At 35.0% G+C, this 23,831-nt stretch overlaps 1 protein-coding gene across 1 annotated transcript in view; it reads right to left on the reverse strand.

The window, feature by feature from the left end:
* Positions 1–23,831, reverse strand: part of RXFP1 (relaxin family peptide receptor 1) — a 45,775-nt gene that overhangs the window by 14,808 nt on the left and 7,136 nt on the right. Inside the window, exons 2-5 of the mRNA XM_027636345.1 lie at positions 14,531–14,686; positions 3,042–3,146; positions 2,087–2,192; positions 873–944 (exon numbers count right to left, since the gene is read on the reverse strand). Of these exons, the coding sequence (XP_027492146.1) occupies positions 873–944; positions 2,087–2,192; positions 3,042–3,146; positions 14,531–14,686 (439 nt within the window). The remainder of the gene's footprint in view (positions 1–872; positions 945–2,086; positions 2,193–3,041; positions 3,147–14,530; positions 14,687–23,831) is intronic.

The following is a 23,831-nucleotide window of genomic DNA, read 5'->3' on the forward strand; positions in this document are numbered from 1 at the left end:
AGCATCCAGATGCATTCCTGTTAAAGCAATAAGAGATCTGACATTGGGCTTCTGTCAAACACTGTTCAAGACCTTTTGGAAAATGTAAATCATTCAGATCAGATGGGTGTGAAGTCAACTTTAGAAGCAAGTGTTTTGTACAGATAGACATTGATATGTTTCTTTTAATGAAAATGTACCTTTCAAGACTGTAAGGTCATAATGACACTTAACTTTAAGAACACAAGATGGTGCTGCAGCACAGCACAGTTCCCGTAAAAGAGAGCTTTAAACTGACATAGAAGCCCTGCTCTAGACTTTACATTTAATTTTTAATTTCACTAATTCTAGATCAAGAAAAATTATTAAAGTCTATGATTTTTTAACAACATAAATGTTACTCATTGTAAATATTACACAGTATTGTTCTACCATAACAATTTGACTAGTTGGGGCATTATTGGGTTGGTACCAGACATAATTAGAAGTAAAACCACGTGCCATGTGACTGAACTTCCCATGACAGTGGGAAGTTTGAGTTTCCAAACTTTTGTTTTGCAGAATAAACAGATTGACCTACTTTAATTTATTTTGGCCTATACTGTTCATTATAAATGTAACTTTCTTCAGACACAATGAAAGTTTAGCATTTTTTTGCTATAAACCAGTCCATAAAAAAAACATTAAATATGCAGAGATTATGGTTTTGAAAAAAATAGATGTCAAATCAAGATACTTGAGCCAAATGGGCTACATATGATGTATTGAAGGGTGAGATTAACCAGAATTTTGTTACTTAGATGTTAAGCTCTGTGTGTGTGCATATATGGAAGAAAGAGAGGATGAATGTTTAAGGCACTAAATAGATATTTTAGGTTGAAGTACTCCCTTACAGATTTTTAAGATCTTGATATTTCTTGAAAACATCAGCAGAAAGTTTTCTTAGCAGATTCCTCTGAAGAGACCTGTAGGAATGAATGCATACAGTAAAACTACTGTCCCAGCTTCCTATAGTGCTACTACTTTTGTTATTCAATAAGAGCAGCTCTCACACTGCTAAATAATGAAAGCAACATGAAACTATCTGAACATGCTACTTCTGTTTATCTGAATATTTGTATCTGTTTAAACAGTAAAATAAATACTTTATAATAATTAAAAAAATTCTTCCATGTCCCCAGGAAAACTGGCAATATAGTAATTAAATCTAAGAATGAAAAAGTTTTGAGTATAAACTACAGATTTATTTCAAACATCAAATGCATATAGAGCTTATTTCCCAGTTCATGTGTCTCTATGTCCCCGTCTCCACTGGAGTACTCAAGTGTCCCATCAAAATCAAAATTCCTTCGGGGCATGGTTGGATTAGAAGAGAATCGAACCTGAAAGGCAGCTGAACCAACTCAACAAGGAGAACATCAGCCACGAGTGAGCACAGACCGGTACCGTTCGGAAGGATCCGTACCCTTGCTCTACAAGGCAGATCCTCAGCTCAGGACACATGATGCTGCACTCTGCTCACTACACATAAAACTGCCTTTCAAACAGTGATATGCAAACCAAGTGCACATCAACCATTTTCTCATCTCTTAAAAAGGTTTGGCTTATACATAAATATCTTTGTGATGACTCAGCCCATATTAAACCCTTTCAAATAACAGTGTATTCAGACACATAAACTGAGAACTAAAAAGATTTGCTCAAGCAGGTAGCTCCACTGATTTCAAGATTATTGACTTTATTGACAGAAATACAGACTAGGAATATTGGCAGGAGTGTAGTATAATAAAAAGGTTCTAAGCATTGTGTCTTTAAAGGAAAATTCTGTAGATTTCTTTAGATTTTCTGAAATTCTTGCTAGCTCAAGTCACTCTTACAAAAACAAAATTTTCACTTCACACAGAGTTTTTTAGTTTCTTTTCTCTCTTTTTGTGTAGGGAGAATCTCTACTTAAAACATCGAAATACTTGTCAGCAGGAAGACATGGTGCTTTCCAAGCACCAGCTGAGCCAACTGATCATAATTGTAAGGCTGGAGCTGTGAAAAGGTTTCAGGATTGATAATCAAACCTGAACAGAGCAAGAGACTACATTACTTCTTTACTTACATTACGGTTATGTTTGAAGAGACTGATGGGACAGCTCGTAATTTGGCAGCATCACAGAAGATCTCCAGCCCTTGGCAGGTACACTCTGATGGTACATCACCAGCCACTGCACGGGAACAAGAACATGGTTGTGGCAAAAGGTGGGATGTGTGGCGTGATGGGATGTGAAGAAAAGAAATATGGTGTAAAAGAACAATGAGCACAAAGGCAGACATAGCAGGCTCTGTTACACAGAAATTAAGGCATGTTTTTACATAATTGATTTTGACCTGGTAAGAACCTAACAATAAATATAAAGGAACACAAAAATTATTTTACCTTCTGACCTCTGTGAAAGGGCTTTTAAAAGCTCTTGAGACTTAGGGTTGTTGTACAGGAATCTGACATCGGTTTTTTGAACCACTTATTTAGATTATTCAGTCCTCTTATTTTACTAGAATGAGCACAGTTCTGCTTGGGTGAAAATGCGTTGAAAATGGGTCAGGAAATCTTTACTCCCTTTCAGTCCAACTCTGTTTTAAATTACTGCTCACAGTAGGTAGCAGAATCAAAAAGTCTGTACAAAGACCTGCATAGGTGGAGCAGGTTTGCAAGTTTCATTTGATGTACAAAGACACAAACTGGGGAGAATATTACCTTCATTTAATTCTGAAATATGTGTGAAATATATGTCTTTCCAGCAGTATCAACATATTCAAATAAACATTTATATTATGCTCCTAATTGGAATATGTTAATTGGCATATGTTTGGCACTCCTCTTGCAGAAAATGAATCATCCTTAATGAAACTGAAATTAACTTCAAATTAGCATTTGTTTATCTGAGACATTAATTCTGTTTTACTATAAATGAAACTGCATTATCTTTCTCTTCCTGATAAACATATATTTGCTGTGTATTTTTCTCTAGGAATCATCATTAATAATCACTCAAATAATATCTGTAATTACTTACAGCACTCAGGTGTCTTTTTCTGAAATGCATACAGAGATTTCAGTTTATTGTACTTGTCCTTTGTATAATGTTTATCAAACTGCAGAGACCATCCATTGTTGTCTTCTAATAAAAAAACAAACAAAACCACAACACAAACAGACCACAAATAGAAGACATTAGAATACAAACAGAAGGTAGTAATATCTTCACTTAATTTAGTTGCATCAAGTTTTATCCAAACAATATGAGATTTCACAGACCGTTAGATAACCTTATCTTTTAGAACTGCCTAATCAGACGTAGCTATGGAGATTATAAACTGCATAGTAGGAACAATTTATTACGCCTTCAACAACTTTTTCTGTGACAGTCACACTGAAAAAACTACAATCTTGACATTAGAAATTTTTGTTTACATGGGAGTCTAAATATGAGAGGCAACCATATTTCCCTACATTCTTAAATGTGTTTGTCACTTTGTCCATGGAAACTGAAATGATTACTGTGACTCTGACTTATTCTTTCAGAGAGCCATCTTGCACTATCACAGCCTATAATTTCTTTTTGAAAATCTAGATGAAGGCCAAAGGAGCACTGCTTTTCAAGAGAAGGGGAGGCTTGGTGTAATGTATTCAAGGTAGTGTGTTTAAGTTAAGCTTAACGGGCATCTTAAACAAAGCATGATTCCATATTATCAGTTTGGTCACTGCACATAGATACACTGGAAATGAGTTTATGGCTAAAAAAGCAAAAATTGAAGAGCAAACCTTTCAGTTCCTTCCACCAAAGGGACATTTCAAGATACAGTGGTGCTGGAAATAACTTCAGATACATTAGTTGTTTGTTTCTTGGAAGTCTATTGTGTATGGGAGATCTGTAAATTAACTGATCAGGTAACCACTTCCAAAAAAGGGTGGAAAGGGAAAGGTAACTTGCCTTTAAAAGCTGTGATTGGATTTTAGTTGTATCAGTTTGAGTCTGACTTCTCTTTACCTTTGACACACCCTTTTAGTTTAAAGCGTCTCATTTAATGAACCCTCACAGCAGCAGAAATGCTCCTAATGCATTTTGAACTGAGTGAAAGGTCTTGGCAAACCTGCAGAAACATTGCTGTTTCGTTTTAAATCCTTAGAAGAAGCTCAGTTTTAGGACTGCCTGCAACATGGAACTTGTAATTGGCGAAGCAATGAGAACAGACCCTTTGCCAAGTGGCAATTGCCTTATAAACCTACTGCCCCGTAAATGTGACCATAATGAGGTTTTCTTTATCATTATTCCTGAATATTTAGCTGGAGCACATCCATTGACTTTCATTTGTATGACTGGGACCTGAAGAAACTGGTGGGAACACAACATATGCAGAGAAGGTAAGATTTAAGAAGAAAGGAATCTTTCGTTGAGTGTTTTTAAAAAGAAATTTGTAAAGATTTTTAAAAATGAGATTCTTCTTGAAGTTTTAATCATACCAAATAAATGTTTTGCAGTCAGGAATATAGTCTCAAAGACTTTTGGATTTTCTAAATCATAATTATGGTAGTAGAAAGTTTTGGACAACTAACCACTTATCTGCACATTCTAAACATATAGTTAAGAGCCATAAATTCTAATCCACCTGTAAGCCAATGAACACATAAAGTATAATTTTTCTGCATTTCCCTGCTGCTGACTCTAGAGTGGATATGCAAGGTTTCATTCCACCTTTTTGTACTTTTAAAATTCTTTGCCATGTGACACAGTATGTACAGGAGGTGACATCACTGCACATCTGCAGAGAAAATGAGTAGGGCCCCCCACACTAATGGGAATGATGGAGCAGTTCGCTACAAAGGAAAGGTTCAACAGCATTTTTGAGGAAGTTGAGAGGCAGCTGTGTATTTTTGGGTGGCCATAAAAAAAGAAGGGAAAAAAATCGCACTGAAGATGGATTATTTCGTACTGGAATCATTCCAGTTTGGAGTTTCTAGTCAGTTTATTTCAAATAATGGGTTTTTCTCATGGAATTGATTTTCTTGCCTTCTACTGGAAATACAAAGGCATATCTAATCTAACAAGTTGTTAAAGGTTTTTTGACCTTCAGAAATATACGCTGTGGGTCAAGTTTTATGCCCAAGCCCGGGACAGTCTTTATTTCATACAAACTATTTTGTCAAATCCTGAAAGAATGTATTGTGCAAATAACTATATTTAGTAGAAACATTTGATGAAGCATTCAATGGCAGAATTGTAAATCACTTTGTGATTGTTTAGAGTTTATATGGAAGGTTTGTGACCTGTTAACCTCTTTTGAGGCGAGGTTCTCCAAACACTTTAAGAAATGACTGGTAATAGTACTGGTCTTGAAATCCCAAATCTATCATTGAGAGAGTACAGCTCAGATGACAAATTGCTTTTCGCCTGAGCCAGTTCTAAAATAGATTATGTTGGCTGTGCTTCTGTAAAATAACCAGAGATCTAGGAAAACAAGGCATCATCAAATCTTCTTTTACATGGGATAAGTGAAATAAGTGTTGGTAAACTGGATTTATCTTACTACAGATTAGTACATTGTTTCTTGCTAAAAGTTGCCAATTACTACTTCTGATGGGAACAAGAAAGAGCACTTTAATCCTGACAAACTACAGATTTGAGTAATCATTTCGGTAACAGATCCAAGAAAATATCATCTTTGCTCAATTAGAGGCACACATCTTACTTAGTATGGAGCTTATGGTCAGGATGTTATCTATATGACTTTCCCCTTCTCTGGGCCATGTCTTCATTATGCAGAGAAATGCTATCAGTTAAATGCATAAACACTCTAAAGAGACACTGTTGTGTCTCCCTTTGGTTTTGCCTTTGCTGTTGGTGGACATATTCTTTCTATCAGTTGTTCAAATAAACTTTCTCTTGCTGTAAGAAATTACCTCAGGCTTTTCACAAAGATATCTCTTCATACAAGGAAAACTCATTTCCTTTAAAAATGTTTACAAATGTAGAAATATAATTGCCCTTTTCCACAGTGTTGGGGCACACTGATACAGCCTAATAACTTACAGTAAGACCAAAACCACACCGAGATTTTACCAAGTGGAGTGTTGTGGTGTCTGGAGCATTCAGATTTATGAGGGAATTTCACAGTCCCAGTTTACATATCCAAGCAGAAAAAATTAAGAACTTAGAACTGGACATCTTATCAGTCAATTCAAAGGCAATTTACCCCACACCCAACTGTGTGTCACTGCACATTGGCTGCCTCCTGTACCTTCTGGTTAATTGAAATGTGGTTCTTCTGCTTATATGTGACAATGCAATCATAGTAAAACAGACAGGAAATAAATCAATTCAAATAAGGTTTACAGTTCTCAAGATGAGCTAGATTTTATGCCTACCAAGTTTATTCTTGATTTTAAAACAACTTAATTAAGCTAGTGCAACTTTTAAGAAAATAAGCAGGCTCAAATTTCCAAAAGATAAACATCTTCTCAATACTGCATCTTTATTCCCATAAAACACATGCACAGAGGAGCTTTTTAGTTTTATAACAATACTTTCAATCTATATAAATTATTCTGATTTTCTATTCAGTTTTTCTCAAAGTATTTTCAATTTTTTAAATAAATTAAAAAGAGTTAATGGCATGAATACACCTATGAAACCTTTAGTTGCTTCAAAGTTCACTTGGCGATACGCCACTACCATGGAGATCAGGAGAGACATAAGTCTAGTGAAATGTAAAAGTTCCTCTTAGTTATCAACAATATTTAAAGATTCAATAGCAAAATTGATTAAAAGCCTCCAGAAGTTCAGCAAAGCAATTATATTTGCTGATACTTGCACATCAGAGAAAACCTGATTATTTCAGTGCCATATACTGTTGACAAATGGCAATGACAGCAAGAATAAAATTTGACTATAGAAAAAAATTTCCTCATGAAGCTTGAAAATCCTATCTTTTGCCAAGTATTTGAAACATATTAAGTACACTACGGACTATCAAATGTTTATTTTATGCTTCAAAACCAAAATTTATTATTTAATGAAATAATAAATGAATGAAATGAAATGAAACTGAATAGTGCCTCATACATTAAAATCTCATATTTTAAGTATGATGGGAAATAATACCATGCCAGGAAAACATAAGACTATAACATTATTCATTATTAGTATTAATTTCAAAAATAAAATTGTCAAGGTCTTCTGCAATGTCATGAGGCAAAAATGGGAAACTGAGACCGTCTAAAGTTTCTCATCCCTTATGAGTAATCCTGTAATATTAAAGCATATATCTTTTGTACAGATGTTTTGAAACATAGACATTTAGATTTCTGCTATGGAAATCTAGATGGTGATTTAATGAATCTACAGAACTGCAATAATTGTCTGTAAATCTATAGACCTTCAAAGAAACACATATGAAAATACCATGAGATAATATAGAGTATTATTTTATCCTGTTAAGTTTTTATAAACCCGTCAAAAAAAAGATGTAATATGTTGTAACTTATTAAACAAGGCAAGCTAGTCACCCCGTGAAGTGTGTGGCACATAGTAGCAGACGAGGTCTTGTGTTTTTAGAGGCAAATAGGTGCAAGACTTCAAACAGCTGCTCCCTGCCCCAGTTCTTCTGGAAACCTGTGTGATTTTCAGCCTATGAGCTACACAGAGCTTAACGAACCTCTATAAGCGATCTTTGCAACTAGGGAGCAGAATGCTGTCTTCTGTTCAGAGACTTCTTAGGCCTGGGAGCAACACAATGACAAATACATTTAGCCAGTGAAGAACTCCTCCAGAGTCAGAAACAAATTAAATCTGTATGCCTGTTCTTGCTTCATTGGACTGGAAAAATGTGGCTATGACACTGTGATTAAAAAACAAATGCAGACACACTGCAACCATTGCCTAGCTGCCAAAAAACAGTTTTGCAGAACTATCAGCAAAATTGTCCAGAAGCCAAATTTTTAAACACTGAGGAAACTTGTGCTCTTAAAATAGCTCAGGCTGCTTTGTTCCATTAACTGCTCTGCATAATTAAAGATGCTGCTTATGAAAAAAGATAAAATCAAACACTGTTACATTGTCTCTTCCATTGCCAATTTTATTACTGCTAAAGTGTAGTCAAATGTGTAACAGCAGTTGCTGGTTTTTGATGTCCCATTCATGGCAAACCAATCTGGTTTGCAGAGGTGCAAGTGGTAAGGTACAATGTGTATGATTTTTGTTTTGAAATCATTAAGAATTCTGGTGTTTACATTTTTTACAATTCTTATGTTTAAATACCTTTTATTCTAAATAGGACTTATACTTGTGTTATTTGCACATAATCATTTCCTGTAGAGATTACTAGTAATAAAAGAACCTCTATTAACAATCAGTTCTGAAATGGAACATAGGAGCTCTTCAGTGTGTGATATGACAGTAACCCTAATTTTAAACAAAACATAAACCATATCTACTAAATTCTTAATTAAGTTTGAGCTAAAAAAAATTGAGACATTTATGAAAGTTATATATCACAGACTGTATGGGAAGAGACTATATATTATATCTACTGTTTCTGTGGCAAGTTGCAGTAGACCACAGCCTAGTTTTCTTCTTCTAAAGACAAAAAATTAAAATCACTGCTAGCAATTCCAAATAGTCTTTTCTAGTTCTCTTTAGGAAGGCTGGTACATGGGTCACAAACATTGGTTTTTGGAAACATATGAGCTTTTCATTAGTTTCCTAATTAAGGGACGTTATGATTCTTTACTCACTGAAGACAGTGAGAGTCTCTCCATTGATTTTAGTGGTGTCAGCCTAGACCAGTTCTCCTCAGGCTCAGCCTTGCTTCATAAGATAGGTTGTGGTCCAAACCCCAGGAGGTGAGGCTGGAGATTTTACATCAGTTGTATTGTTTGTGTTTTAAATTAGAACAGAACACAAGAAATCCAATAACTGTATAGATTTTGACTGCAGGTTTGGGTAATATCAAACACTAATGGAAGTTAGTAAAACTTCTAAATCTGAAAGCAGCATTATTTATAAAGAAATGAGTGCACCTGTACGTTACATACAGGGGTATGTACATGTTTTAAGAACATGTAGCTACAGGATGCTGACATGTAATTATATTAGTAACAGAGCAATAGGGATGTGTCTTTGAGACACCTTGTAAAATATGCTTTTAAATTGGCCAGGTAGGATGTAAAGTCCAGAGAAAAGCCCAGTACTTTTTGAGGTCTGATCATAGCTCAATATTTCTCCTAAGCTAAATTCTAGAGTTGATGGGTGGTTTTGAAACAAGAGACTTGAGGTAAGCTACTCTGCAATTTACTGGAAAGCTTCTTTCCATGAACTGGCATCACAATAATGCTGCAGCATTATTTACAGGAATTTACAGTTCTGATGACCAAATTGTGCTGATGATCCAGTAGAATGTATGAAATATTAGGAACAATAAATATTACAACAAAGATCACACAGGAAAAACAAATATTCAGTCTCTCAGTGATTTAAAATTTAACTACATTAAGAATTTTTGCAGCGCTTCATAATTAGCATGTTATGACTACGAAATGGTAACTGACTCAGTGTTGTATCCAGAAGAGATAATTACACAAAAGTTGTTAAACTGAGAATATTAGGCTTTTATCATTGCATGTAATAGTAAGATAATTTTATTCAGGGAAAGCTGACCCTTATCTAGGACAAAAACTTGCTCATTCAGTCCTCTAAGTAGACAGCATATCAGAGAACGTAGAAAAAGAAAAAATGAAGCGTAAGTTTTAAAATTTAAATGCTTTATTAGGAGCAGATAAAAGAATTATTTTGTGTGTGTGTGTACTACTGCTGAGTCTAAAGTGACTCAATAGGTATTTTGAAAAAAACCCCACCAACCATGGGTGATTACTGGCAATGTTAGTTTACTTCTGTCCAAATGCATGGAGTACATTTATGTTACAATTTAACTTTTCATCTTTTTTTTTTCAATTTTTCATGTGTTAGAATTTGTTCATCTAAACAAATATGCAACTTGAGATAATAAAACACATGTAGGCTTAGTAAAAAACGACATAAAAAATATTCTTATTCTGTTATTTTTGTTTTTCATTATTCAAATGCTGTTTTAATCTACTGTTGCTAATCTTAATTTTGTTTTATCGTTAAGCATCACTGTCAAAGCAGAGATCCCAAAACACTTCTTTCCATGAATTTGTACTTGGGAATATGTACCTGGCACTTTTACTATGCCACTGAGCATCAAAGAATTTGCCTAGAGATTGTTTAGACTACATTAACAGTAACATTGCAGCTGTAATGTCTTCAATGTAAGAAATATTAGTTTCTTCTTTTAGGAACAAATCCCATGTCAACACTGCCATAGCATTAGGAGAGCAGAATTTGTGATTATGCCTAGTATTTATCCTTCCTGTTCATGTTTAAAAATTGATGAAGTAAACAAATGCTGTAACCTCCCATCTATAAACTCCAAGTAGCTACAGAATCAAATCTTACAGCTGTAAACAAATGGAAAAAGTTCTTACTTGGAAAATTAGCCAGGAGCCATTATGTTTGAAATCAAATCTAGTCTCAGTAGGACAAAACAATATCAAACTTCCTCTGCTTTGCCAAGCTTGATCCTTAAACAAGCTTGGGCACAGAAGGATGCTGGAATTGCTATATCTTTTTTTTTTCCTGCACATTTTGAATTTTTTTGACAGATACAAAAATAACTCCAGGTGAAGTATGATACAGGCTAACTGCTTCACAGTACCCTCAGCCTAATTAAGAACTTGGTGCTTCAACAAGGATGACAATGAAGCAGAATATCAGAGAAAAATTTACTGCCACACTAAAGTCTAAAAAAGGAAATTCCTCAAAACCTTGAGCTTTATGACAATTTACAAAACTTTAAATAAATTATTTTTATTTAGAAATATTATTATCATGACAGATTTGCAGAGACACTCACTTCTACTTGATGGACTATGTTTTCAAGTTAAAAAGATAAGATTGTATTTTCCATGCACATTTGAGGTTATCCAGCAATAGATCAAGGAGAGCCTCCCAACGTCCACACCCTGAGGTTAAGCACTAACACAGCAGTCTGAGATCTAGATTCTCTTCTCAGCTCTACCTGTGGTTGTAATTTGAGGTCATTTCACTTCTCTGGACCTTGTGGAAGTGAAAGAGGAAGCAGAATTGAAGAGAACACCACAAAGCCAATCTTTATGTGCTGAGGCTGGATATGAACAGTGATTACAGCACGTCTGAGCACACATCTCTCACTGAGGATTTGGTTTAGTTTGAAATATTTATAATGATGTTTTGCTGTTACCAGGCACACACAGTGCCTGAAACAGGATTAATACTGCAAATTATCTCAAAGATTACAAAAATAAATGTTTCTATAGGAATGAAGAGGGGAATGAGACAAATTTCCTAAATAAGAGAAAAAAGGGATGGACTTGCTACAAGATAGTTGGAGTGACATGTTTCATTATTTTCAGAGGCTCCTATAATGTTGGTCTCTTTTGCACTGCTGCCTTTTTGTTTCAAGGGTATTCAAACAGTTTTATAAAGTAACTCTCTTGAAAGACCTACATGTGCTTTTTATGCTAGTTGCTTCTCTTCTTATTTCATTCACTGATGTTTCTTATAACTGTTATTTCAGTAATTGCAGTTGCTGCTAATATTCAGCACAATTAAGGGCTTCTATTGAACGGTTGGATATTGAATTTTCTTGTGTTTAGAGCATCTGTTGTTTTTTTGTTTTGTTTTGTTTTCAAACAGCAGTATTATATTTTCAAAAGAAGTGGTTTTTTTTTCCTTTTCCTCTTCGACATATTGTTCTTTCCATCACAGGAAGAACTACAGTCTGTGACATATTTTTACTTTCTTTTTCCTTATATTATAATACTGGTTTTACTGTGCTTTATCATTACCAAAGAAATTGTTAGTAAAGCAGTTGGTTTATCTAGCTTTGTTTGAGATACACACATTAAAAAAAAAAAAAGTATTTCTTAATTCCTTTGAGGGTCTACACTCATTTTTCCTTCCCACACTTGTTGAGTTGAACCTTGTAGATTTGCCACCTCAAAGTTCTCATTCAAATTGATGAAAAAGTGTTCAGGAATTTGAAAGTTGAGCTACTTAATTAGTATACCCTGTGGATGAGATTAAAATTTTTAATGGTACTGCATGAAACAATTACTGTACTGGAATAATTTAATTTTTAATTTCTTTTCTATAACCAGGAGTAATGACTTCAACTGAAAACTAGTTGTAAACTTAAAAAATAGGTAGAAGGAGCCAGATATAACTGCTGGTACAAACCAGTCATGCTGAGGTGGTCCTGGGAAACTTCAGGGGAAAAAAAAAAGACATTGTTTCTTTGTTTCAGGAGCTAATCACTGAGGCTTCCTTTCTTGTATTTTAAGCAAGATGAATACTCACAAAACTGAGTTATCCCACAAAGATCCCCACACTTACTACAGTGTAGAGGCATTGCAGAAAATCTCATCAGAACATTCCATATTTTCAGGAAAGGAAGTGACTCTTCCTTTAACCAAACAATGAATTTTGATTGCAATACCAATTTTTGAGAAAATATTACTGCTGAATATTACATTAATCTGTTATACATGGCATGTATTTCTAAATAAGAATAAGGGGTCAAGATATGAGAAAAACATCAATAGTATAGTTTTCCCAATAAGTCAATACAATGACTCTTCATCTTTTTTAATTTAGGTTTTCAGAAATCAAGGCTAACTCATTCTTGAATTACTAGACACAAAAGAGGATTCAATATTGCAGCTGAATTGTCTTGTATGTTCCTTTCTATAGAAGAACACTAAGGCAATACTAAGGACTTCATGAAGCTTGTTTGTTTTTTCAGGGTTCAGTAATAAATCCCTTCTTGCAACACTGTCCCTGCTCATTGCCAATCCATGTTAGTCCTAATTGAATTTTTGAAATTTGTTTTCGGTAATCCAAGAATACCTCAGTTCTGTGTCAGTAATGATACAGATGAGAAGTGAAGAGCTCTCTTTGATTAATGGACTCAATGATCTTAAAGTTCTTTCCCAGCCTAAATGATTCTGTGATTCTATACTGTCTTGTACTTCCCATTACAAAACTGTGTATATCCTAACTGGCATTACATCAAGCTGTATGCTTTCAGCAAGTCCTTGTACAGTAGACTGTGTGGTATTATACAGAAATTAAACATAGATAAAACATGGTTTATGGACCTTGGACTTTTTAAACATAAGAGGGCAACACCATCAGCAATTTCTGCCATTTTATGCCAAGATGATTACAGGAAAAGAACAGAATGAATAATTTTTGTTCAGGATTTTGATTAATTACAAGAGAAAGTAAGTTTATAGTATCAGTAAATGACATAAAACTACAAAATCCCACTCCTGTCACCCAGATCTGATGGCAACATGCCTGGCTGGGACAGGTAAACAGTTCACCTGCTTGGCTCCAGAGAGCTGGAGGCAACCTGTGAGGCAGGGCATCATGCACCTGGCTATCATCCATGGCTACAGGCAAACTACTAAGGAATAGGAAGCCTAGTTTCCCCATCTGCCATGGATCAGCAGCTCTGAAGAGTACCTCTGAAAATATGCAGGCTGTTAGTAAGATGACAATACCAATAAATAAAATGTGTCAGGGCTGATTTTCTCTCCCCGTGGTCTTAGATCACAACAAAATGGCCAAGCTCTCTTCTCTCAACATATAGGAGCCCCTTTCCAGACTATCCCAGGTCTGTGCCACCTCTAAGCTGTATCCAAACATTGTGGAAGAGATGAGGCTCAGCACAAACTAAAGCTGTGCCAGGGCCATGCCCACAAAAAAGCAGCGTGCAGGGGTAAGTGCCCACGCAAAGCCTATATCCTGATCCTATCCAGTTTGCAGTAGGGTAGGATCAGGACTTGACAAGCCAAGTCAAGCTCACAGCTACCATCCAGAGGGGCCAGAAGTGATAAGGATCATAACAACATGCAGAAATGACCTGACTGTGTGTATTCTCTGAAATTTTTACATTTTCAAAACCCAAAGCCTGCTGGTAGTGCAGCTTGTGTAATACACTCACACAGATGTGTTTATCTCAAATAAGGGCATAAGCGATTTCTGAAAACCCTTAACAATTCCTCTAAATTATGTTTCCCACGTTAAGTCACATTAAGCTTTACATAAACTGTGTTGGAGCACACATTTACTTCTCAGTAGCGATCTTTGACAGATCACATACATCCATTTGTACACATCAAAATGACATGTGCAAACAAGTTCAAAGCAGGGATAAAACTGGATAAACCGATACCATATACACAGAAAAATGTGATCCATTCTTCTCACCTAGCAAATGACTTGTTGGGTGGTTTTATTAGCTAAAGCAGACCTGCTGCATCCTCTGCAAAGCATGTAACATTTCTGTTCCTAACACTCTATAGTCTTCTGTTTTGGATGAGTGGTGCATGGGTTTCAGTGACTACAGGTGCCAGACACAGAGAAAAGTCTCAACCACGTACCACAGTTTTCTTCGTCGGCCCGATTCCCACAGTCATCCTCACCATTACAGTGAAGTTGCTGGGGCAAACACTTTGTGATGTTGCCACATGGAAAGTAGCCCAGGGGGCACCTGACCCCAGTTCCAGAAACATGATCTTCCAAAGAGTCACAGATGACTAAATGGGAACAAAAAAAAAAAAATGCTTACTTTGTGATGTGTTTAAAGATATTTGATATTATGCTTTTATAAATAGTCATTTACATTTGAATGTGAGTATCAACAAATAAATATTAGTTCATTGGACATTCAATTACAATTAGTATACGAAATAATTGTTAAACTTGGTAAAACCCTGTTATATTGTTAGCTAATTAAAATTTCCTTTGATATACAGCAAACAGGTAATTCCTCCCCATTCATCCTCCTAATAAGATCAAAATGCTAGTTATACAAGACAAATGACCTAAGTCCACTATTTTAAAGGATTGTTTCTCTTTGCACTAGAAATTAATTAATTATAACAATATACCAGGTAAGCTATAGATATCCCTGTCTGTGGCAGGGCAGTTGGAACTGGATGATCGTTAAGGTCCCTTCCAAACCAAACCATTCTGTGATATTCATTTGTGCTGAAATTTTAGACCCAGATAGAGAAGTCCTTTTACACAAATCAGACATATATTTTTGATTTAATTCTCATTTTAAAACAGTTTCTAGGTGTAAACTGGTAAAGGATCAAAGAGCAAGACAATTAAGATCAGATCTGTGACACAGTTTTGCTGAAATATGAGTAAGACAACATAAAGATGCCGTTATGAATCCTTTGGAAGAGTTGTCAGTCTGGTCCAAAAAATGTGGAGATACTGCTTAAAATCTATCAATGTGAAGTTTAGATATACAGATGTTGTTCTGCTAAGCCCATGCTTTTTAGGAAGTAGTTTCACAGAACACGGGACTTCATTCAAGCAGTGCTGAGGGGAAAGGCAGAGTGACGCTGATGAGGGACAGCCAAGGCAGCCGGAGTCGTCTACCTGTCCCCTGTCCTTCAGCTCTCTGTACTGCAATCACCTACATTTGCAGTTGCCTGATGCCTTACCAGTTGCACCAGTGCACCTGAGGGACAAATTCTACCACGACCACTTTTTCCAGGGTAAGCACAACTGATCTACAGCTTCTGTAATGGACTGCAGGGTGCCAACTCAGATTTCTTGTCATACAAGACCAATTTCTTCCCAGGAGTATACTATGGAGAGGATTTTAAATTATTCTAGAATGAAATTTGTTCGGTTCACATTTTTGAAGTACTTTCAAAAAGGAATATCACTTTCTTATTATAGCTATCATTTGACTTAATGGATGCTGTTACAAAAAAAAAATTCTAATACAAATTATATTTTAAATTTCATTGCTGTCTTAGAGCACTTGAAATACTCTATACAAACTTTATTAACTGGGATGTGATGCCTATTCAGATAGTAATCTGCTACTTTTGATACATACCGCTTTTTTTCCAGGCTATTTTCATAAGTCAAAGTTTAATCTTTCACACAACTTTCTCAGATTAAAAAGGAGTATGCTTTTTCACAACATCTGATTTTTTGCACTCATTTTTCTCCTGGACTAAGGGAAATCACCTGAAATTCGATGAAATATTTCAGATTCTTAAGGAGTCTCTTCTGGAAAAACCTTCTTCCAGTTAAGCCCTTGACAGTGTTTTTACAACTGTTTGAAATGCAAGAGCAGTAGCTGCAGAAAACTGAGATAAATATCCTATTATTTCCATATGTACAGAATTACCTGTGCTCTCAGAAGCCCCCTGCATAGAAAGTTATATGTTCCAGCTAACAACCACCATATGATTTTGAAAAGTTGATTTGCTTTTATCCACAACTGTGTAACCCATGCAATTACTCAAAGAGCCTTAGTTCTTTATGCCTTTTATGTATAGGTACCAAAAATAAAGCTACATCCTAATCCCAGGGTGAATTCACACTTGCACATTGTTCATAAAGATTTATGCTGTTCTGTACTTGTATTTAGAACATTACCATTAACTTGTTCCACTCAGAAAACAAGTAGCAAAAAAATCTTATGCAGGCATAATGTTAAGCAAACAGGGTATGTGTAGTACTTAGTGTCTTTCTGCAAAAAGCTGAGCAGGAAACTGAGGTTCCCTTTAGTGAAGTTATTTGCTATGATCTAAGTAGCTAATGAAATGTCTGGTAAAAGACACCAATGTGGGAAAATTAAACACAGATGAAAACATCCAAAACTAACCATCAACCTCTTACTCTACAATCCATTATAGAAGCAGTAGATCAGTTGTGCTTACCCTGTCAAGCTTTTTACCCTACACACTGGAGACATATTTAAACTGATCAGAACTCATGCTTAAAGGGACTGATCTCCATGCAGTTTAAATTTCAAATTTATTTGAAATTTATTTTCTCACAGTACCATTCAATGGAATTTCACATCATGTTCCAAGAATTATTATTCATTAGTCAAATAGTATTAATTCCTGAACTAATTAAGGGATTTGCTGTTGCATTTTAGAAATCTGTACTCTTCCACAAAGAATAACTCACTCATGGTGTTTAATGTTTTGAATTCTCTGTACATTTATAGGCTTGATGATATCTATTCCTCTGCATTACTCATATTTTGCTATGTTGGATTACCCCGGCATGTAAATATCTGCCTGGGAAAGGAGATACTAAGACATCAAAACTCAACAGTTCATACTAGTTATACAATCATTGAAAGCACTGGTCTTTGTCCACTGACTTGTTAACATCACTTTGTTTATTCAAAAAAAGACAGAAGTTTGGACTCTGCTGATTGCAGGAGATTTATGTGTGGTAAAGCTCCAACTCTCTGAGGAAATATTTGGCAAAGCTGACAAAGGTAGACAGGAGATAAGAGAGTAAAATTAATTGTAAAATGCTAGATAATGTCCAAACAATTATGTTCTGCATTGAAGAAGTAAACACACTGTCTTTTATGTGAGGAAATTGATAAAAATAGCAATGCAACAGCAGCAACAAAAACTTGTGCTTATTATTGTGCAAATACAGACTTGACTGACATTGGAGTTTATCATGCCAAGACAATGAACTGTGTTTGTGATACAGTACGAAAGATATTGAATTTTCTACATTTGGTTGATTTTCCACTATTAAAAGATTGAACTGCTCTTGTTGCAACTTGTTTCTTTTTCAATTTTTTTAGCAGCTGAAAGAAGAGGAAAAGTGATACCTGTGACAGACTTGCTTATATCAGAAGGTTTGCTTTTACAGATATGTCCAAGTAAAATAACCTCTTCTTTTTATACTTCCTACAGAAAATCGTCTGCTACCTTCTGCTGACATAGAGCTAATTGCATGCATTCCACCTATTCTGTACAAGCAAATTTTTTTCTCATAGTGATCATCATAAAAATTAAAATATTTCCAATGTTTCTAGAACAAATAAAAAATAAGTAGGTGAACCAATATCAATACAAAAAGCAGACCCACAAACAAGCATCTTTCTTACAAGATGCTTGTTGTCTCAATATAGAAAAATGTTCTCCCTAGTACTGCATCTTCATGATTCTGCAAAATAGTATTTCTGACTGTCACGTACTTAAGGTCCCCTGCCATCCCCCAGTTCTTCTCAAAGTTTCAAAAAGAAAAGAATTCATGCCATGCACCTTTTAAGCTTGTCTAGACCTGCTGCTTTAAGACACTTATTGCTATAGCAGACACCTACAGTGAAGGAGAAAGCAGATAACTTCTCCTGCTAGTCTTTAAACACCAGACTAAATTAACTCTGCTTTCCCTTGTTAAAGGAATAAGTAAGAGTTGGGTTGTCATCTAGTATAGATGGTAGGGCTCTTTCCTTTGTTGCATGGATGCAGAATAACTGGAGAAAGAACATGACAACCCCTCTTTAAGCTCTCATACAATGAAATAAAAAGAAGGAACGCATTTGGGAAAGCCAAGAACAAGATGTTCCCAGGAGAACATGGCTTTCCTTCCAAATAAATTGATTCATTAAGCTTGCTGGTTTAGTACATTCTTTGAAATGGAGAGATTGGGTCACAAACACTGTTTGAGAAACCTAATAAAGGGACATGTGCACTGTAAGAATGGAGACTTAGCACAGTTACTTGTAGCTTCCATAAAACAAGTGGGTATGACTCTGTATGGGAACAGTACTGGCCTGATTCAACTGAGTCATAAGCAATTAAACTAATCAAAGCAACATTACTCATTGCCTGGTACCTACTAGTCACACCAGTCTCAGCTGTATTGGATATAGATTCAAATGAAGGCATATCATAATATCAGGAAAATATTTTTGTGTTTTCAAGAATTTGACTTGCACGAAACCAATTGCCATGAGTCCAAAATGATTCATGAATTGCACTAGTCAAATAAGCTAACATGTTTTCTTCACTTTGATTGAGTTAGCAGTTTAAAAGTACTGGGGCTGAGGAAATCCAATTGTTTTAAAAAAGGGTCCTTAGAAGCCAAGGACCAAGTAATGATCATGGCAATGAAGAATCCACCCTGTACTTACTCTGATGGAAAGTTATTTTACCTACAAAAGCCCAAGTTATCAAAGAGACTAATGCAAAAATGATGCGATTTTTTCCCACGCTCCAATAACTTATTTTAATTGCTGTACCTGTAGACACACTGGGAGATGGGCTGGATCAAGAGAAGACTGAAAATATTCTTTTGAAATGCTTGCTTTGAAACAGAATGTTTTCTTCAACTAAAACCGAAGGAGTCAACGAAAGAAACATTGAAGCTGAAATCGATTTTGCCTGTCATTTTTGTGCCTGAATACTTCAAGATGATTAAATAATATCCCCTTCTGCTGAAAGGTACATTAAGGGCAGGTGAACTGGCTTTGAAAAACTTTTAGTACAATATAGAGCAGACCTCATAGGCCCTATAACCTTAATTTTCAAAGTAAAATCATCAGAACAAGGTTATAAAAGTTTATAACTATGAATTCTTTTAACTCAAAAGATGTTTAATTAACGATTAACAAAGAATAATAGTGACAAGTGGTGAACAACTTTGATCAGAAGCATTGAAATCACCAAAGGACAGAAAAAAAAGAAGATATAACATCTTAAAAACTTTTTAAAAATAATTTGTTGTCTAAATATTACCATTACAAGAATATCTAGAAGTGAATGATATTTAATTCTTTCTTACATTAATTTTTCTGGGTTTGTTCAGAATTTTCAGCTTATTCCCACTAAACAAGGGATTTTTGAGTAATTTATGACTGGGACAAGGATGAAGTTAAGCCACTGTATTTCAGGATAGAAATAAAAAAGTTAACTTTTGCATGATTTTATTTAACCTACTACAGCTTCATCCACTTCTTTTTTCAACATATGCCTTTATAAAAACTCTCCTAAACTGGATTCTTCATTTGGGAAAAGCTTCCAAGTGATTTCTGGGAATATGTAACAGAAATCCCATATTATTTAAATGTTAATAAAAATAATTTTTAAACTGTACATAAATAGCATATTGAAAAAATTCTAGTTCCATGCAAGAACAAAACAGAGTTTATACACTTGAACCTTAGTGCTGTTTAATGTACACACATTGTTTCGCCCGTTGGGAAAAATTTGTAGACCAAAATAGACCTTGATCTCGAGGTGATAGGTGCTTTAGCATTAATCCTTAAGGCAAAGCATCAGTGGCTTAAAAGATTTAAACATCTGTACAGGATCCTCACAGAAGTATAATTAAACTGTTATCACCACATTGCCTTTTCTGTAATTTGCTCCTCTGCTATGGTAATTGTTCAGCCTATAGCCTTTTCTAAACATATGTGTTGCATATGCATCATGTTTGTAATATTAGATTTTGTTGGGTGCAAATGAGACAGTGGCATTTATTCAGAATATCAAATGGCTGCAACAGAGTAATTTCTAAAACACTAGCAATTTTTTTATGTTTAGCTGTTTCTTTTGCAACAAGAATTACATTTTCAGTTTTATTGCATTATATTTATCTTTAGTAGACCATATTAGATGTCATTCTAGGAATATGTAGTACTTGAACTACACACCTAAGTTTATGTTTGCTTTCATTAAACACAATATAGTGTAAAGGATTTTAGCAAAGAAGGTGCATCTATTATGACTGTTACATGTCAGTCTGGTAATTATTTTTATTTTAATTTCACACAGTACCTTTATATCTTGCTGTGGGTTACCCAATGTTTTCATTTCAGAATCATTTTCCAAAGCAGAAAATTTGTACTCTCTTTTTGAAAATATCACCTCCAATCTCTAACAACATCACTGAAGCTAGTTATCAGTTACACCACAGATAATTCAGTCGAAATTAATCCAGTTATAGGGCTGAAAGATCTTTCTTGTCTAACCGCCAGACAAGTCCACTCCAGGGCCAGAAACTGCCAGTAGAGCAACTCGGACTGGTCACATGGCATCTTGCCAGAGGATTTGGCTCTTATACTTTTTTTTAATTTGTGGCTTTGTTCTGCTTGCACAGAACTTGGAATAACGAGATTCTGATGCGCAGAAAGAGCTGAAGGAGATAATAATACCTGTAAAAGTCCCAACATGTAGTAAAATTAATTGTATCCAAAACCTCAAATTTTGTACGGCATTCCCAGAGGATGAGGGTTCAGCATAATGTCTAACAAAGACATAAAGTAATGAACAGAGCCAAACCTTTCTGTTGCTTCACTTTCTCCTTTCTTCCAAATAAACAGAATTTAAATTATATCTGATTATTATTTCTGTTTAGAAATAAGTTCTATCTGTGTATTCTGATGTGATTTCCAGTAGAAAGGTCATCAAGGGAAGCTTTTCTTTGCCTGTCCCTGTGTCTTTTTGCATCAGTGTAGCTTCTTAATTTCACTTATTTCTTTTTCACAGCAGAGCAACATCAAATCTAAAGATGCACACACGAAACACTAGGGGTTTGCTCAGGTGGCATTAGATATTGAATAAAAATGAAGGTACCAATGTGCCTTTAACTAGCACAGTTAAATACACAGTGCTAGTCAGCACCATCCCCCCTGGAAGGCCTAGAAAGGCAATGGTTAGCTATCAAAATCAAGGAAGACTCCTCTCCCAGGAGCTGATTCTTTCTCATAACCACTAAGGAGTTTTACTTTAGCCGAAAAGATTAAAGATAAATGTTTATCAGTACATTGGTGTCCCTCAAGCAACAATCGTTCACCTCATCCAGATAACTAGAATTCTGAATTTAAATACATAATAAGGGTAGCTAGAGACTAGTGTAAAGAAGTTAATTTCAGACTGCTTTCAACAAGTTAACTCAGTCAGCCATGTGTAAAGTAAGCAGAAGTGAAACAGTGATTTGTGAAAACTAAATTATTTAAGTTAACGAACAACAGACATTTGTAATATGTCTCTCAAGTTTCCATAAATAAAAGGTGGATTTAAGTGACTCCATGACACACTATCATATACAGGAGAAGAGTTTGTGTACATTCAAGCATGGAAGTAAAAAGAAATTCAGGAGATAAGACAGAAAGTACTTGGAGCAATGCATTAAGAGAAAGCTGCAATTAGAAAGGCAATCAGAAAGCTGAAATTACAAAGGCAATGAACGGGAAATTACTTGCTGATATTCAAATTGTAGGACGGTCTGAGAATACAGTATTTGCAAATAAGCAGAATAGCAAAGAATTATGTGACTATCATTAACTTCTCCTCATAAGAGAAAACAACCCAAAAGACCATAACCCTTTGCCTAACTTTTCTTCCACCAAATAGGGCAATCCTGTCTTTCTTTTTTTTTTTCCCTGTTGTGTGTCTACACATTCCCACTCAAAACCCCCCACAAATTATGGCTAAATTATGCAATGTATTTAAAATTTGGTATGCTCTTGGGATGGGGAAAAAACCCCACAAAACTCCAACAACGTGGTAGAATGAACATCTTGCAATGCTGACAATAGAAAAATAAGTTTGAGAACAGTGAGCCCAGACAGAGGAAAAGAACCTGAAGGGTGGCAGTGGGAGATTCTATTTTCTCTTTCTCCATCTTCTTTTGTTCTCTAGTCTCTTATTTTGCTATACAGGCACTTCAACTAAGCAAGATGCACAATAAGCCACAATTTCAGATGCCACAGTATTTTCCCTCTTCTCTCAAGTAACACAATCTTAAATAAATCTTTGAAAAATAATCTCAGGCATGCTTTTTCTGAGACTCCAGAGAGAGAAATGTTTTGGGAGCCCTACACAAAGTATTTGAAACAGGAAACATAATCATTTGTTTTTCTTTTCTTTTTTTTCCCCTTCATTCATTGTGGCTTTAATAAAGACTAAAAGGAACATAATGATAGTTCTTACAATGGAACTAAGCCAGCATGACTTTAAGTGAACTCTGAAGGATACTTAATTTTAATTTTGGAACAATAAAAATATATTATTTCTTGGTGACCCTGAGACAAGATTATCTGATGCATTTTATTTATTCATATTTTTGTTACTAAGAACCGTTTATAACTATTAAGAATTTAAATTTTATATAGCATTACAAGTTCAGATTTGGGATGTGGCAGTGCCCTATAAATCTATGAGATTCTACCCTCCTGAAGTAATATAAAATATGGAACTCTTGGTTCTTCTGTTTTGAAGTAAAATATCTTGAAACCATGTTAGAGAATTTGTTCTCTAAGAGCTCACTGAACTATTTTGTGAAAAATCAATTTGCAGACTATGTTTAAATAAATGCATTATTATTGGATTCTGACTCATCAACATTGAGTTCAATTTAAAAATCACAAGTTTTCCTATCTCTACTATATTTTACTATGAGTACACATAACTCACCACTATAAGTCGTGATGCTCCAGTTAAAGTGCAAAAAACCAGAAATTATCTCAAGATAATAGGATTTTTGACTTTCCTAAAGAGAATAATGTTAGCTGGTCAAACCACAGATCCACAGAATCATTTAGGTTTGGAAAAACCTCTGTTTGGACTCCATGACTAGAGACATCTGACTTATTTCTTTTTTTGCAGGTTATATAAAAATGTGCATCCAAATTACGAGTAATAGATTTTTTAATTATAACTTTCAGATTTTATACTTATATTAATGTGCATAAAGAAATGCTGTATTAGCAGTACATATGTGTAGGTTATCGGGATATCCCAACTTGGTTGGAAAAGATAACAAGAAACAACATTCAGAAGTGTGTGTCCTTTTTAAATGCAGTTTGGCTGAACAATATTTTTGCATAGATTATTGATGGATTACACCTCCATGTAGTCTATAGCTCCTCCATCTCTTCCTTTC

The sequence above is a fragment of the Corapipo altera genome, unplaced genomic scaffold (genome assembly GCF_003945725.1).
Source record: "Corapipo altera isolate COAL_440 unplaced genomic scaffold, ASM394572v1 22b, whole genome shotgun sequence".
Taxonomy (NCBI): domain Eukaryota; kingdom Metazoa; phylum Chordata; class Aves; order Passeriformes; family Pipridae; genus Corapipo; species Corapipo altera.